This window comes from Nesoenas mayeri, assembly GCF_963082525.1.
Source record: "Nesoenas mayeri genome assembly, chromosome: 5".
Taxonomy (NCBI): Eukaryota; Metazoa; Chordata; class Aves; order Columbiformes; family Columbidae; genus Nesoenas; species Nesoenas mayeri.
Window position 1 is genome coordinate 34,293,657 of NC_137548.1, and position 16,709 is coordinate 34,310,365.

The window sequence follows — 16,709 nt, forward strand, 5'->3', positions numbered from 1 at the left end:
GAGGTGACATATACACGACATACAATAGTTGAAAGAGAAACTCATTTTTTAAACCAAACTATAAAATAAACCTCATCTTCTAAGATAGATATAATCTCTTGAACCAAAGATTATTTCTCCTCCTTGCTCACTGTGATACTGAAAATGAAAGTATAATTCATTAGTTCCTCTGCAGCAAGTGCTACTGGCAAATTTCAGCCATTTGTTAAGTGCAAGGTAGTGCCATAATTAGCTTAATCAGTGGTTAAAAGTATTAAATATTGTATTGGGCAGCATTGCTAAGAGATTTTGCAATTTATATTCTATGTCTTATGACCAAACAAGGATTCCTCAGACTTACTCTTTTCCTGTGCAGAAATACAGATACAATGAATAAAATTTGTTCTATATTTAATAAATGGAAGAGTTGGACAGAAAGCTATAGCCAACTCCGATTTACTAATATAAACAAAAATTAACTGGACACTGTTCAGTGTTTTTTCTTTTGTTAGGACACTTTCATCTTTGTCATTAGCCACCCACACTGCTACAGTCAGAGCTTCTGCTTTTTGAACCTGTTATTGCCCTTGTGGCAAAAAAAAATAATCACAAGACTAAGCTAAAATCATCAACATGTTTTGTGCTAGAGATGAAATTCAAGAATAAAGACAGCATTTATGAAAAAGGACCTTTCATAAAAGGTCCTATTAGCCCTAGACTTTTTTCCTGTTGTTTTAAGATAAAGTATATAATTCTGTTCATTGAATAATGATCATGTCTTCTCCAGCTATTGAAACTTCAGTTCTCTTTTTCTTTTCCGAATTCTGACCTATAAGATTTCTATGTATTTTCAATCTGAAAAATATGGCCTAATTTAGTAATTATTGTAGCAATCCTTGCGGTGTAAGCAGTGGGTCAAATTAACAGCAATAAATCTCTTTATGTCTAATTATTTCATATTAAAAGGGTACAACCCATAAACACATAATGATAGTTCTTGTCACATTTCTGTTGTAAAACACACAGTTTGTGATGAAACTACTCACTGCAAACTTTTAGTATTTTTGCTGGTTTTATTCTGTTTTCCTATATTCAGAGTTGTCTAGGATAACCTCTTAAATTGTACTTTGACAGAGGGTAAATGCTTTATTAGCTTTATAGATAGACAATCATATGTATTTCAAGTATTTAAACTGTTATAAATTAATATTTGTTTTGATTCTGAATTCATAGACATGGCCACTGCAGATAAAATTAGTAGTCTAAGAAAAGGAAGTGAGATTGGAATTATATGTAAACTACCATGGTAAAAGTGCCTTGTTGCCAAAAAACCCCCAAACCTTTGTTTTAGTCTTCAATTCAGTTATCATCACAGTATTTTAAAAACAGAAGAGATCATAATATCAGTTGATGTACCTGGATGCACAGACACACTAGATTATAAAACTGTCAACAACAAAACTGAGTTTTGAGGCAAAACGAAACAAAAGTTTCCCATGTTTGGTGAATATTATGGTGCATTTACATTAAGCTGTTTGTCAGGGATGAAGAGGTGATTGTTGAAGCAAATTTTATCATACTGTAGTTGCATTCTTGTATTGAGGGAATACTACGTCTGAAAGAAAATTGTCATCATATTCCTACCAGGAATCTGATTTTGAAAATTCTCTGCATTTAATGTCTATAGTCATTCATTCATCATATCATATCATATCATATCATATCATATCATATCATATCATATCATATCAATAATATAATATAATATAATATAATATCAATAATATCATATCATATCATATCATATCAATAATATCGTAACATTTCATCATATCATGGTTAGTTATCTATCTGTAACTCTGTCTTGCTTTCCTAAATGGTGTGCAAATTTTGTCCAGGAAAGAGACAATGATTCAACTATATTTTGGAAGCAGCTAATTTATTTTCATGGTAGGTTAAACACAGGGCAGCTCAGTTAAAGTGTTTCCTTTACTTTAAGAAAAAGTCTCACAGAAATCTAACTAGATGTCTGCAATTGTGCTACAATTGGGAGCCAAGTAGGTTTTAGACAAAACAGGCTCTTGCAGCTGAGGCTGTCATTTACTTCTGAAATTCAGAGATTTTTAAAGTTGTTTGTTATACAATGCAAAGAAGTTAGTTTTGAGTATAACATTTTAATTTTGGAATCATAGGTCTTTTGACCTGTTTTTCTACTATTAATTTTAAGCTAATACATTTTAATGATACTTTTTCATAATGATAATTCTGCATATCATCATTAAAGTTTGAATTTTCTGAGCCATATTTCTTGAGACAAATTAAAATCCATTATTAACATTCCTATATAAATGCAAACAATGAAATCCATTTTGGGGTATCTTTGTGCCTAGCTAATTCAGACACATTTTATGCTGAATTTCTGCAGTTCTTCCTGAAGTCTGAAGGGTAATCCAATTGTAAACATGTTCACATAAAGATATCAATGCCTCGGTTTCAGAACCCAAGTTTGAAAATATTGACTTGTGCTTCCAATTCTTCCTCTTTAAAATTTCCTTCAAAACAAAAGAACTGGTTCATGATAAACAGTTTTTCTTAATTAAATTACAATCTTTAAAAATGCAAAACAAATAGTGCATCCAATTAATTAGCCAGTTAAGGAAGACAGCTGTCCATTCCTGACATACTAGGGGTTTTAGTTACTGATGTGCACAATGACTCTACTTGCTTTCAAACAAGTGCAGCAGCACGTCAACTGTTCGTCTCATATTTTGTAAAACAGAACCCTTAAATGGTTATGACTTTACAGGGCATTTTCAGGTGATTAAAATATCTTTTCCATCATTCGAATATACTGATTTTGTGATGTTCTTTTCAATAGCCTATTACAAAACAATTTAGGATGATGTATACAGTTCTTCTTTCATTCTAATTTACTTATTACACAAGGCTCCTTATCTTAGCAGCTCATTTCCTTGAAGAATTGCCCAAATTCTGAATGTAAAGCTTAGCAGCTCATTTCCTTGAAGAATTGCCCAAATTCTGAATGTAAAGGACAATGAATTGTCCTTTTGAGATTAATGAAACTTTGTAAAAAGCAAGTGTCAGTGCTTTGAAGTGTTATAGTAACTGGGTATCTTCATGCTACTTCTATTGCTTTGCATCTATGAATAGGAATAAATGTATTCATCAAAGGAGCTGATGATACATCTGTGCTGTATTTTCATTTGTAATTTTATCTATATATTTATTAAACCATGAGAAGTTCTCACCTCAGCCCAGTAGGAAAGCATATAGCAGTTTACGGACAAAGATTTCTTGAGTATTGTATTAAGAAAGTTTAAGAAGTTATGCACTGTTAAAACATTTACAAGGCATTTAAAATTAGTTTGTTAGAAGAAATCATTGTATGCCATCAGCAAGGTGTTAATTAAATAAAAAGGAATGGATGTATGGTCTAGGTATTTTTTTTCCTTGGGTAGTTAATTTCTATGCCTCCTAACTGCTTTGAGAACAAAAGTAAGTCATGATTCAGCAGAAAATATATCCCTGAGATGATCCTTATCATGATTATAGCAATCTGCTATTGACTTTTTATTTCAAAACAAATCTGTATATTGATTGAGATGTGAAAGAGTCTTTGTAAATGTTTGCAGCTGTCGGCTTCTACAATCAATCTAATCCTAGCACAGATGATAAAAAAGCTACCACTTTCAAGTGTTTAAAATCTGTAATATCTGTAAAATGATGTTGATAAAGTTGATAATATATAACTTCTACATCTTGTCCTTTAAAAATCTACTTCTACATGAATCTAAAAGACGCACTGATTTGGAGTAAAGTGGAAAATGTAAAAGGAGTATAATACTTTTGCTAACACTTTTAAAGGCATTTTTCTCTAAATCTGTGTCAATTTGTAATAAGCACCTGGATTTATATTTCATGCTGGAAATGATTAATCAATTTTTTTCCAAAGCATGACCACATTACCACTCTCTGGGTCTTTTAGAATGAATTGAGATATGGTAAGCATGATGCACTTGTAATGGAATTGCTTTTTCTTTTAAGCTTCTTTAAGAAAATTGAATAAATTGAAGGGTTTGGGTGTGATTTTTTTTTTTTTTCACTCTAGCTAATAAAATCAGGAGACTGTGGTGAGATTTAGCAGCAAGCAGTTTGATGTCCTCAGCAGGACACCAGAAGTCAGAAGTAGTGCTGTAAATTCAGTGTGGGGCTTCGACACTGTGCTAAGTGTGGCCTGAATCTCTGGGGCTTCCCTTTGATGCAAGTGCAGTATATTAACTGGAAAAGCATTCACTTTTATTTGTCTGTACTGTCTGCGACAGCAATATCGCCTCATTTAGGCTAGTTCAACATGAAAATGCACAGAGAAGCAATCTGTTACAAATTAGCACAGCTCCCCTTTCATTTTACTAGCTAGTAATTGGAAAGGGTTACAAAAGTGTAATTTATCAGATTATATGTGTTTATCTTTTTGTGGGACAGCATGCCTTTGGTGAATTTTCCTACACACCCTGAGGGAATAATCTTTCCTTGATGTCCATTAGTTCTGAAAGAAAACAATGACGCCTGTGAAATATAGGAGTATAATTTGTTGGGTTTGAGAAGGAACAGTTTCCCAGACATCTAAAATGGTATTAATGACTTTATTAGAACCTTACCGTTCCTTGGAAATGCTTTTGCTCTCTCGTTTCCAAATGGTCTTGAAGTCACTGCAGAATTCGTACCACACCGTGAAAACATAGTTTGGTGAGATCTCCTTCTCTCCAGGCTTTGGCTTTATCCCAAAGTATCCCACTGTTTCTTCAAAGCTACAAAGGAGGGGGGAAAAAACTGTCAACACATGAGCCCACTGGGGAAACAGTTTCTCTGAGGGTTGGTTCCTGATTCAGTAGTCAAGGCTGGTAATTATAATACCATAACTTCCCCTTAGCCTTGGAAATCATAGCAGCAATTCATGCTGAGTACAAGTAACCTTTCAACATGTACCCTGTTCCCAGGAGGACTTAGTGTCATGAGCCATCATAGGGAGATATCATACAGGCAAATCGTGGCCATTCAATCTTAATGAGAAAAACTTGACTTCTTGCATTTCAGGAAATGCTATATCTATTTCTTTAATTTTATTCTGCAATACTCCATGAAGATCTTATTCTCCCAATTGTCTTTATTGAAGGGCTATGGAGGTGTTACATGCCAAGTCAGGAAAAGGTCTCCAGGTTTGGTTAAAGATAACCTTCAAGTACTTAGGGACAACTGGGAGTAGTAACAAAAAAGCCAAACAGTGACAATAGTCAGTTTGCAAAGTTTTTACTGAAAGTAAATAATCTTCTTCCATGCATGTCAATTAGCAGATAATTAATTTTGTGAAAATACATTGCCAATATCTTAATTTTTTTTTTATTTTATAATGTGGCCACTGAATTGCTATACAGCTATACAGCTATACAGTATATTTTTTATTATAGACAATAATTCTGATAGCATTTTAACTGATTGTGCATTTTTAACCTTTATGACACTGCTTTGCATAGATAAAATGGAATGATTCACATGACTAAGTACATTAAGACTTATCTAAGCAAAACAAAAGTACGTTCACTTTTGTAAAAGTTGAATCACTTCTCTCTGTAAAATAGATGCAAAAGTCCTGAAATATTTGGTATTTGGTGCTACTTATGAAAAATAATACTGTAATTTAAAGAGAAAGGTAACAACATATTTCAAAACAACTGATTTTTCTTGAAATATTGATTTTATTTAAGCAAAACAGAGATATGTTTTTCTTTATAGTCAGCAATAGGTCCTAAAACTAGAAGAGAGGAGTAAATCTTGAAAATAAAATCAATAAGAGGTATTTTAAAGACTTGTAAGGAGTTCCCAACTATTCAACAGATGTTACTTGAGCAACAGATGTAGCTTCATCGAATATTCCTTTCTTAACTCATACTTGCATTTGCATAGTACACATTACATTTTTTGGTATGAAATTGTCAAGGTTAGGGTCAAGGTTTTTGCCTTAGGTTGAGATTCAAGCATTTCGCTAGGCTTTAAGAATATAAAGTAACCATTGAAAAATACAGTTACCCTCAAAGTAGAGAAGCTTGGATTTTAGCCACATGAGCCAGTATGCTCTGTTTTTTTGATACTTTAAAGATGGATACACCTTCTAGGACACGCTGAAGGATATCACACATTACTCAAGGTGAGCTAGTAATATAATAGCTTTTAAAATCCTCATATATGATAACCTTAACTTTTAAAATTTCTTACATAGGTTTTGCATGAAACGTGACTATATTTCAAGTTATTTGGTGATCCATGGTAAAGGAATCACAAGGAAATATGAATAAGCCCATAACATTCAGAGTCAAAGAGCCTTGTAGTGACACTACAAAGAGAAAATAAATAAATAAAGAAAAAACTAATACAGCTTTAAATATTTGTGTAAAACATTCTGGGATTTCAAACCCTAAAAATACTAAATTATCCTAGTCATAATCACATGGTTAAAACAGTTTATGTCTACTGGGCAATATAATTTCCATCACATTCACTGGGGCTTAATATTCTTCAGCTGCTCATAGCCCTTGACCAGGACAGCTGAGCCAGGAACTGCAAGACCAGAAACTCTCTTCTCAGGTTCGCTTCATGTAACAGCAGCCCCAGTAACATCGTGCTCTCTCCTTCTTAACAGAACCCTTCTCCATCCGAGCCTGCAGCTGATACAGTTGTCTCCGAATGCTCTGGGATCCTGAATTTCTGCACCCTCTCTCCCACTTTGCCTTCATCCTGACACTCCTGACCCCCTCTTCATGTTTCATCTTCATCCCTCCCCCAGTAGCACTGTTTTGCTTGCACCCAGCTTAATCCAGCTTCCCAGGCTGCTTTCTAACTTTCAAATGTTACACATCTTTTTAGCAGTAATTTAAATGGATGTTTAGTTAGCAACTGAAAAACCCAAAGTCCGTATCAAGTAGCTAATGCCCTAAGCCAACTACAAATTAAGTGTCCATCCACACCCTGGAGAGTCTACTCTGCTCCAGAAAGGCTACAAAGCAGGTAGAATATGAAAGAGACTGCACTACAAAAGGTAGGTTTGTAGCTAGGTAGAAAGCAAACAAGCCAGCCACCCTTGACAAATGAAATTAAGAGGTAAAGCCCCAGCTGATGTCAGCCACTGCTTCAGCCAATTCAGACATCTTCTGCAAGCAAAAGGAAACAGTTCACCTGAGACTTGAACTGCATTTGGGAGGTGGCCACCTCTCTTTTCTTGACTGCCTGGGAAGACTAACCTACGTGCCTCAGCTAGCTGGAGTGACTCTGGGCTCAGAAAAGTAACATAAAAACCCAGATTACCACAGATCTGGCTTTGGTGCCCATGAAGAATTTTGATTTATTGATTTATTGATTGATTTATAGCAGTTCCATAGGTAACATGAACAAGGTTAAAGACAGATCCTTCACTGTCACAAAACTATCATTCGGTAAACAAAGTTTATTAGAAATACTAACATAAAATATTATACTATCTATCTAAAAATATATTTCTGCCACTTCTTCCCCTGTTGTGCCTCCTTTGGCTTAAGTAAGGCAGAGATATTCAGGCAATAAAAACATTAGGATTTCATTAGTTCCTTAGTACACTGTGTTCAATAGCCTGAGTGCTGAAGATGTTCAGTGATGAAACACATTAAGTAGTTAATCAATTATTACAATATTCTGTAAAATACTGATTCAATTCAATGTTGACAGTAGTTAAAACCTCAAACACCGTACATCATTTGGCTAAAAATTCAACTCAAATGTTTCCTGGAAGACTACATAAGAATTTTTCAGAAAGCATATTACTTCTTTGAAGTACAGATCCTTTTTCCTATTTAGTGTAATTCCTAAGATCAGTAACATCTTTGACCAAAATAAACTGTTAGAAAACTCTAGCAAAAACCTTACCATTTTTGTGCATTTTCCAAACTGCTCTCTTCTTTTTTACGTTCTTCTTTAGCTGCCAATGAAAAACATTTCAAAGAGACAAATTATTGCCTTACTGTTTTAGAGCTTCCACAGATTAAACATCTTATACATTCAAAATTGGATAAGTTGTACACTAAAGATGCTAATTTTAGATTTTTATTTATTTCTTGAACCTAAATGAATGCTTCTGATGTACAATACAATTTATTAGATTTGAAAAGTCGTTTAAAATCCATACTATAAAATATAGTGGTAGACATTAATCGGAATAAAAAGTAAATAATTAAACTGTTGTATATGGTTCTTTATTGTTGCAGACCAGAACTTACAAATTTAAATCTGTTTTTGCAGTGCAAATAATTGGAAGTTCAATTGCAATTGAACAGGTACCAAACATAGTTAACACCAACTGTTCTACACCACTATCACATTTTGTTCAGGAAGCTGGAAAGTGAAAACACATGTACTAAGTTTTAAATGTATGGTATGTACATGATTTTTTTGAAAAAGCAGCCAAGAGTGTGAAATATGGCTAGTGAACCTGAGTCCCCCTGTTACAGAATGCTCACACAAACTACTTAAAGGATTTAATTTTCAAAGGATGGGCATTCTCTATTTTTGAAAATGTTTCCTAAGCTGGATACTCAAGCAAAAGCCCTAGTTTTTTTCACAAAATGTTCATCAATTCTTCTTAATACAGTGGAGCAACTTTAGCTGCAGAAGAATACCCTATATGTAAAACAAGACTAATGTGAAAATGTTATTCCTATTCCACCTTAGAATAATCCTATAAGTGCAAATGTTAATATAAACAGAATTCAGACACTTCTTTATACAAAGATCTGGATTTTCTGCTGCTCTGTCTATAGGAGTGTATTTTCTTGTTGAAATACAGTTACAAACTTGAGTTCACAGACAAGGTCACTGAGAAACTGATCCTGAATTATTCCATTTCATTATAAGGCTACTGAAACAGAGGTTTGTACAAAGACAGTTAAAATAATTTAAAAACTGGATTACTTCAGAACATTTTCTGTTAAGAAAACAAATTCATTTCAACTCATATGCTTACCTATATTGGGCAAGTCTGTTGGAAATTCTTATTCAGATTATTTCAGTTTGGCAAAAGCCAGAAACAATGTTGTGTGCCCTTTGAAGGGAAAACAATTAATTCTATACCATTAAATTCTCTGCCTCGAATCTCGGTGGCAAGATAGCTGCAATCAAAATAGACAGGGCAGCTCTGCTCTGTTGTATTCATCTCAGGCTCCTGAGAAATTCTGCTAAATTTAGCCTACTATACTAATTAATTATTTCCACAGCTCTTTCATATGATAGTATTAAGGTAGGGAACAGAGGTTGGAGTTCTGATGGTTCATCATGATACTAATTTAATTACATACAGAAAAGTAAAGATGGATAAAAGCTGAACTGTGTATAAAATTGTACACTTTATGATTACATTAATAATTTCTTTCTTGTTTTTTAAGGACACGAAAAAATGTTAAGCAAGATAGATTTCCCAACATAGCTATAACAGAAATTGAATATCCTCAAATCTCTGCACATGAACAAGAACACAATAACTAACAAGAACAACATGCTTCTATATTTATAGTTAGGTGCTAAGACCTGATTTACTGTTTTTTAATTTTGGAGGAACAGAATAAGGGAATATAGAGGAAAGAAATTCTAATTTGTAATAGAAAGTAGAAGAAAAGGTGTGATTTCTAGGAAGAAACATACAAAGTTTACACTTACATTAATATAACAGTGTGTGTGTTTATGTACCAATAGAAGGGAAAAGATGAAGGAAGAAAATAACTGTATATGACAAATGGTATTTTCCACATATTTAGGCAAAGCATGTCTAACAAGGAACTATTTAAAAGCATTTATTTGAAATTTCAATGTTGAAACATGTTAAGAAAACAAATGAACAACTCTGTGCAACAAATGGCAAAGTAAATAGGAGTTACAGATACTACATAATGTGTAAGAGAAGAAACCACGGCAATTCTCTAATCTTCCATGCAATTTCTAAGTAATTCTCCACTCAGAATTTGCAATATCCTGCTCTTTTTCTCCCTGTCTACAAGCCGCAATAGCTATCGACGATGTCATTAGAAGTTTCAATGAAACATTGTATTTTCCTCAACAAGGAAGGAAATTAGTGTTTTCTGACTCATGTCTTCCAACCAACCACAGTTAAGACAGAGTCTAGGATAAGACATGGACAAAAACAAACAAATGAAGAAAAAAACCCAACAAACAAAAACAAACAAACCCCCAACAAAACAGAACATGCAAAACCAAAACAAACCCCCTCATGAAATTTCTCTCTGAACTTCACAGAGCCTGGACAGAAGCTGTTAAAACAGTGACAAAAGGTTATTACCATATTTTCTAGGCTCACTAGAACCCACCTTCCTTATTAGTCAAGACTCAGACCTCTTAAGTAGTCATGCTGAAAGGCAGCCAAAAGATGAAACCCATCCTAGAAACATACCAGCCCCTTAGTCAATAGTTGAAGAAGAAAAGTATATCCCCAGAGAGGTTCAGTTGGGTTTTCTTTTTCCAATGTGCCAAATGGCACATTCTATGACATTACTGAGTAAGGAGAACAAGCATCAATAGATCATATTTTCTTAGTCTTTTTCAAGAATGAAGACATACCAGCATTTGATAACAAAGATCCAAATCTCTTAGAAACTATTCATTGCTGATACACTTGGGTAACAGAAGCTGAACTCAGAAGACTCTATGGCTAAAAGTATACTATATATAACCTCCACCCTCAAGCACAATTGGCCTACAAGGGAAACTTTTTAATAACTATGCAGACTATGCAGAATGGAAGAAAAAGCCCAAAATCTTCTAGGTGGGCAAAAAGACTAGAGAGGATCATAAAAAGCAATATAGATGTTCTCTGGTTTTGTAAAAAATTCTGGACATGCTTAAACTCCTAGACACTATAGTAGTACAAAGAACAGTAGGAACAATAGCAAGATGAATTTAGCCTTCTTTGGTTTGAGTTTCATTAGATCTGTTACAAGTGAAACTTTCCAAAATAGACTTAATTTTTAGGAAATAATTTACTCAAGACTTACTGGACTACAAGGAATAAGATGGAAAACAAATTTTTCATGCCAGTGTGCTTGCTAGCAAATGGCAGTTCTTTGAGCTGCAAAGAACTATCACAAACAATCTAATGAAAGTGTGCTTTACTGAGGATTGTTGTTTTAGTGTCATTGTGGGTTGACCCTGGACAGTGCTATGTACCACGCAACCACCCACTCATTTGTCGTACTTCACCCACAGTGGAATGGGAGAGAGAATAAGAAGTGCAAAAGTGAGAAAAACTTGCGGGTCAAGATAAAAACAGTTCAATAAGTGAAGCAAAGGGGAATAAAAAAAACAAGTAATGCAAGGGCAATCACTCACCACCTCCCACAAGCAGACTGATAACCAGCCATCACTGGAGCAATCACTACCTCCGCCAAACTCCTTTCACCTCCTTTTTTATTGCTGAACATGACATTACAAGCACGGAATACCCCTTTGGTCAGTTTGATTCAGCTACCCAGGTTGTGTTCCCTTCCAAATCTTGCCCACCCCTGGCCTACTTGCTGTGGGGACAGAATGAGAAAAAGAGAAACCTCTGACAATGTGCAAGTGCTGCTCAGCAATAGCCAAAACACTCCTCTGTTATCAATGCTGTTTTAGCCACATATCCAAAACACATCTCCATACCAGCTGCTATGAAGAATATTAACTCCATGCCAGCCAGATGCTGTACAACAGCACATAGCCATATAGAAAAATTATTTCAGATGAATCCTAAGATTCAGATCAATTGGATAATTTGGACAGTTTTTATGCATAAAAATCAAGTCTATAGTTATTTTTTTAACTATAGCTAAGGTGTCCAGCCACTTAATTTATCATGTTAAACAATCTGTAGTTTTCAATGTAGTATGAGGTTTTATCGTTTAGCTGATAGCAAAGCCAATTGCATGTGGCTAACAATTTATGCAAAGTGTTCAGACATATAATCTACATCCATTTAATATTATTAGTGTTATCTTACTGTCTGGAAAAAAAGATAAGGCCCTGCATAAGAAGCTCATAAATAGAATACATCGCAAATGCTATAAATGAACAATTTGTATACATAAAGGTTTAGTTTGTTACCTGACACTGCCAGAATCTGCTTTCTTGAAATGTGAATTTTAAAGGAATGGAAATCAAATTAAAATAATCCTTTAAACAAATTAATGAATGTCAAGCACAAATTAAAAAAGTATTCATAAAAATACATATAGGAATGCAAGAGAATGTAAAAAACAAAAAATTGATCATTTCAATTTTTCTTATCCTCTCCCCCCCATTATCAAACTGGAATATACTGTATTTTGAAAACATGGCTTGACTACCAAGAATAAGTATGGCATTGAATATGGAAATTGGGGGTTTGGAATTGTTAAAGACATGGAAATTTAAATTCTAATTTAGTATTATATGCTACTGGGATAAAGTTTTACATTTAATAAATATCAAATCCAATTTTAGAACTGTTTTATTTCCTGAAAACACATCCCATAATAAAGCACATCGCAACAGAAGGTATAAAAGTTTTCAGAAATTAGACACAGTAAAAATTAATTTCATCATTTCAGACATTTATGCTTTACATTCCAATTATTGAATAGACTTTCTCATTAGCCTTAAAGATTTTTAGCAAAGTATGAAGTTTCAGAGATTCTAGAGGAGGCTTGTACCCTGTTCTAGGAAGAAATATACTCAATAAAAAAAATCTATCTATCTAGAGCTATACATAAAACCTGAATTTTCTGCTGTTTCTACATTACTATATTGAGTTGCTTTTAACATAAATATCTTTTGAGAAATAGTATTACTTTTAAGTTAGACTATATAAAAGGATTCTTATTACTTAATAACTGACTTCAGATATAAACATAGTGAACAGGATGTAATACACGAGTGTGAAACATTTTCCTCCTTTTTTCATTGTATTGTATTCACCTTCAAATTTGAAAAATACATACTTAATATGACTGCAAATTATTTCATGTGGCTACCATCCACCATTCTCATGCAGGAGCTTTTTTGTCTTATTAAAATTTTATATTTCAGAAATTATAAGAAAAATCTTAAGTGTTCAACATACATATTCCTAAAAACTAATTTTTCTAGTCTGTATGACTTGATTAACTTTCTTCCACTAGTTACTAACTCCTAATTGGTAGGCCTTTCAAACTCATGGAATTCAACAGACAGCCTGGAAATGAAATGAAAATGTTTCATTGTGTGTCTAACATAGTTTTCCTATTCCAGTATATTAGAATGCAAAACCCCCCAAAACAAACAAACCTGCGCCCATCAAGACATGTTTCTTCTATGGTATCAGTTAAGCAAGAAGGCCTGTGAGCAATGGAATCAATGAAACTTGGCCTACTGTGGATCTGTATTTTCAAGTTAGTTCCCAGATGGATTCATTAATGTTTAATTAGGGTTGAGTTCATGATACAGTCTTTCTCTCCCTGGAAGGCTAATAGGGTCACTCTTGTCTATTTTGCCACATATTTTTATGGGATTTTAGGAGCTTAATATCTTAGGAGCTCTAACTCCGACACATTTGGTCAAAATTGGCCATGCATTAAAAATTATTTGCAGGGGAACAATCAATGGGCAGTGTGATCACATAAGCCTCACTTCCTTTACCTCCTCTTGAAATTAGAAAATGTCACATTTTTAACATGGGATTTGGCTATGCAATTTTTTAGATGGTTTAAATGCTGGTATAGACATTTTAAATCCTTTCAAAACAATCTTCAGAACACTTGCTGCCATGAGGTCTTAATCACGCTTCCCTGAAACAGTCCTTACAAGTTTATTTTCCTTTGCAGTGGTATAAAAATTATGTTTTAACTAAGAAACCTACATCCAGCAATGAAGATGTACCAATGTTTCTATTGTACAAAGAGTCTCTATGCAGTCTCTAAAACCTGTTTAAGAAACAAATTTCTCCACAAGTAATCAGGAATATTAGTTACCAATCTGTGTCTTAGGTACTGAGTAAGGATTAATTAATTTTTACCATACAGAAATTGTTAAATATTATAAAAAGATTCAGTGTTTTTAATATTACATAGCCGTAACACATTGTAGACATTTGTACACATACAGAGGCACACTACACTCAAGCAACACATTCAAGAAAGTGTTTATTATCATAGGTAATAAAAAACCTAGGAAATTATGTTTTCTTTTTAAAGTGATAATGCTGTCTATAAATGTGTCAGAAAAAGTGTTGGAGATCATTTTACCAGAACATTAGAACCAACTGTGAAGAAAAGAATTTTCATAATTATTTTCATAAAGTCCCATATTTCTGAAAACATATGTTTCTTTATACGATGCTTCTATTATGTTCTGTGGGACTAGATTGTTAAATTAAAGCTATTTTTTTCAGTTAGCTTCTACATAAGAAGGTAATAGTTTCATTAATATTAGGACTAACACTAGTCTTACTCTCCTGTGTTCTGGAGTTATTAATAACAAAGCACAAATTAGCATTATATTTTTCAATTTATTCCAATTAAATTATTTGAAACTGCATTCTGTTAAAATGCAACTGAGAATCATTAATCCCTCATTCTCCCACACTTATGGTTCCAAATAATAAATATTTTCTAAAGCCTACTGGGACTTAAACACTATAGAAATATATTCTAATTTCTTTTTCATAAACTCTTATAATGTTATGGTCTAATTCCAAGATTAATTTTTGAGATGATTAAATGTATCTAAACAGCTTATGGAACTGAAAAATTAGTTCTAATCCTTTCAAACAGAACAAGGGTAAATCCAATCTGTTCTGTGTTTGGGAAAACCAACTATCCAGATTATCTGTAACTACAATCTCCTGTTGTAAGCAGAAGTAAAAACTTGAAGGATCAGCCCATTTTTATACCAAGGACAACACTTTAAAACAGTTGAATGATTATTAAAAGCAATATTGAGCAGGAGGTCATCTCAAAAACATAAGAAGTATATAAAAACAAAAAGTGAACCAGCAGCTAACCTGGTGAGTAAAGAATGAATAATTAAAGAAATATAATGAAACCAATTTCAGAAAAGCTTGTGAAATTTGCGGCCTGAAAACTTTCAGGAAAGAAAAGCCGTAGCATTGCCTCCTCCTGTGGAATGATAACAATGATTTATGAAGCTAAAGTAATTTCTGCTGATTGAGCTCAGTCGAGATTGGTTTCACATGAACAGCTAAAGTACAGCAAGACATGAAGCGTAGTGGCCCCACATGTTTGAACACACTAGGACATGCTCTTCTAGGTGATCCAAAGCATGGGGGTGGGGGGTTCAAAGCTGCTGCTTTGTTTTCCATCCATTTTCCCCTCATTAGGATACACTTCTCCTGCAAAGTAAGCCACTTCTGGTGGTCGGGAGCAAAGTCTCGTTGTAAATGCACAGCAGGATAGTGGCAAAGCTGAGATTAGTTCTCCATAGATTTATATAGACCTTTCTCACTGTTGATTGCTTGTACTGTTTCAAAGGTGCGTATGTTACCTTTTTTATTGCTGGTTACTGACTTTATTCCAGCATATGGTGGTTGGCGCCATGACACAAAGTGAACATTTTATACTAGAATTAAAGTGGATATTTGACAGTTTCTGTCAGAAAGTTCAGAGCAAAGAATTTGTGAGACAAGATTTATTGCATATTTTATATGGGACACATCTGTTTCTTTCCTACGTTTTTGTTTAAATAAGAAAGCAATGAAGGTTCTTTAAAAAACAAAGACTGTCAATAAAAAGCATGAACAGAAAACCTACATTATTGAGAATGAATTAAACTATCCTGACCTTCTAAAAATGTGCTGCTTAGAAGTATGACAGTCACCTTCCCCTTTTTGTTCAGCCATATAGACTGGATGGGGGAGGAGAATTACAAGCGCAAACTGACTCTCACAGCTACCCATACTCAAGGGTAAATCAAATAAAAATGAAAAACCAATTAAATCTAATTGTTGATATCAGATATTCACATTTAAAAGTAAGATTTTGCATATTATTTTATTTTTTAGCATCCATAACTGCATTTTTGAGATGTGAAATGTGCCAAATGAACACTCCTTGTTTTGAAAATTTCTTATAGAACCACAGATCAGTATAACAAGGTATACAGCAAACTTCTCCAGATTTATCTAGTAACATCACTGAAACAGATATAGTTTGGTTTCTAAAGTTCAGTATTTATCATAACTGAATCAAAACTGAATTTGGAGAACTATCAGGATCTTGTTTATGAAAAAAAGTGTATGCCCTATACTAAAGAGAAACATTTCTTCAATAAAACTCTGAATTTTTAACCAACAACCTTCCTGTTTATAAAGATTCATATTTAGTATGGAACCTTAAGCTTGAGAAACATGAAATTTAAATAGGTGGAGTTAAACAAGACATAACAAGTATGAAATAAACAAATTATATTGCTCAAAAATCACATATGTCTTTATGAAAGAGCATATGTGTCTTATTTAACTTCTACTTTAAGAACACATCCATAGAAAAATCCCCTCTCTTGGACAACGTATATTCTACACAAATAGTTAGATTGTTAAAAATATATATATCACAATATAGGCTCAATAATTTCCCAAACAAAAATGTAGGAATTTCCTCTATAAAATCACAAAT

General features: G+C 33.5%; 1 protein-coding gene across 1 annotated transcript in view; it reads right to left on the reverse strand.

The window, feature by feature from the left end:
• The window catches only part of FMN1 (formin 1), a gene marked incomplete at both ends in the record, with an annotated part of 135,459 nt that overhangs the window by 8,358 nt on the left and 110,392 nt on the right, over nucleotides 1-16,709 (reverse strand). Inside the window, 2 exons of the mRNA XM_080345247.1 lie at nucleotides 4,659-4,808; nucleotides 7,951-8,002. Of these exons, the coding sequence (XP_080201373.1) occupies nucleotides 4,659-4,808; nucleotides 7,951-8,002 (202 nt within the window). The remainder of the gene's footprint in view (nucleotides 1-4,658; nucleotides 4,809-7,950; nucleotides 8,003-16,709) is intronic.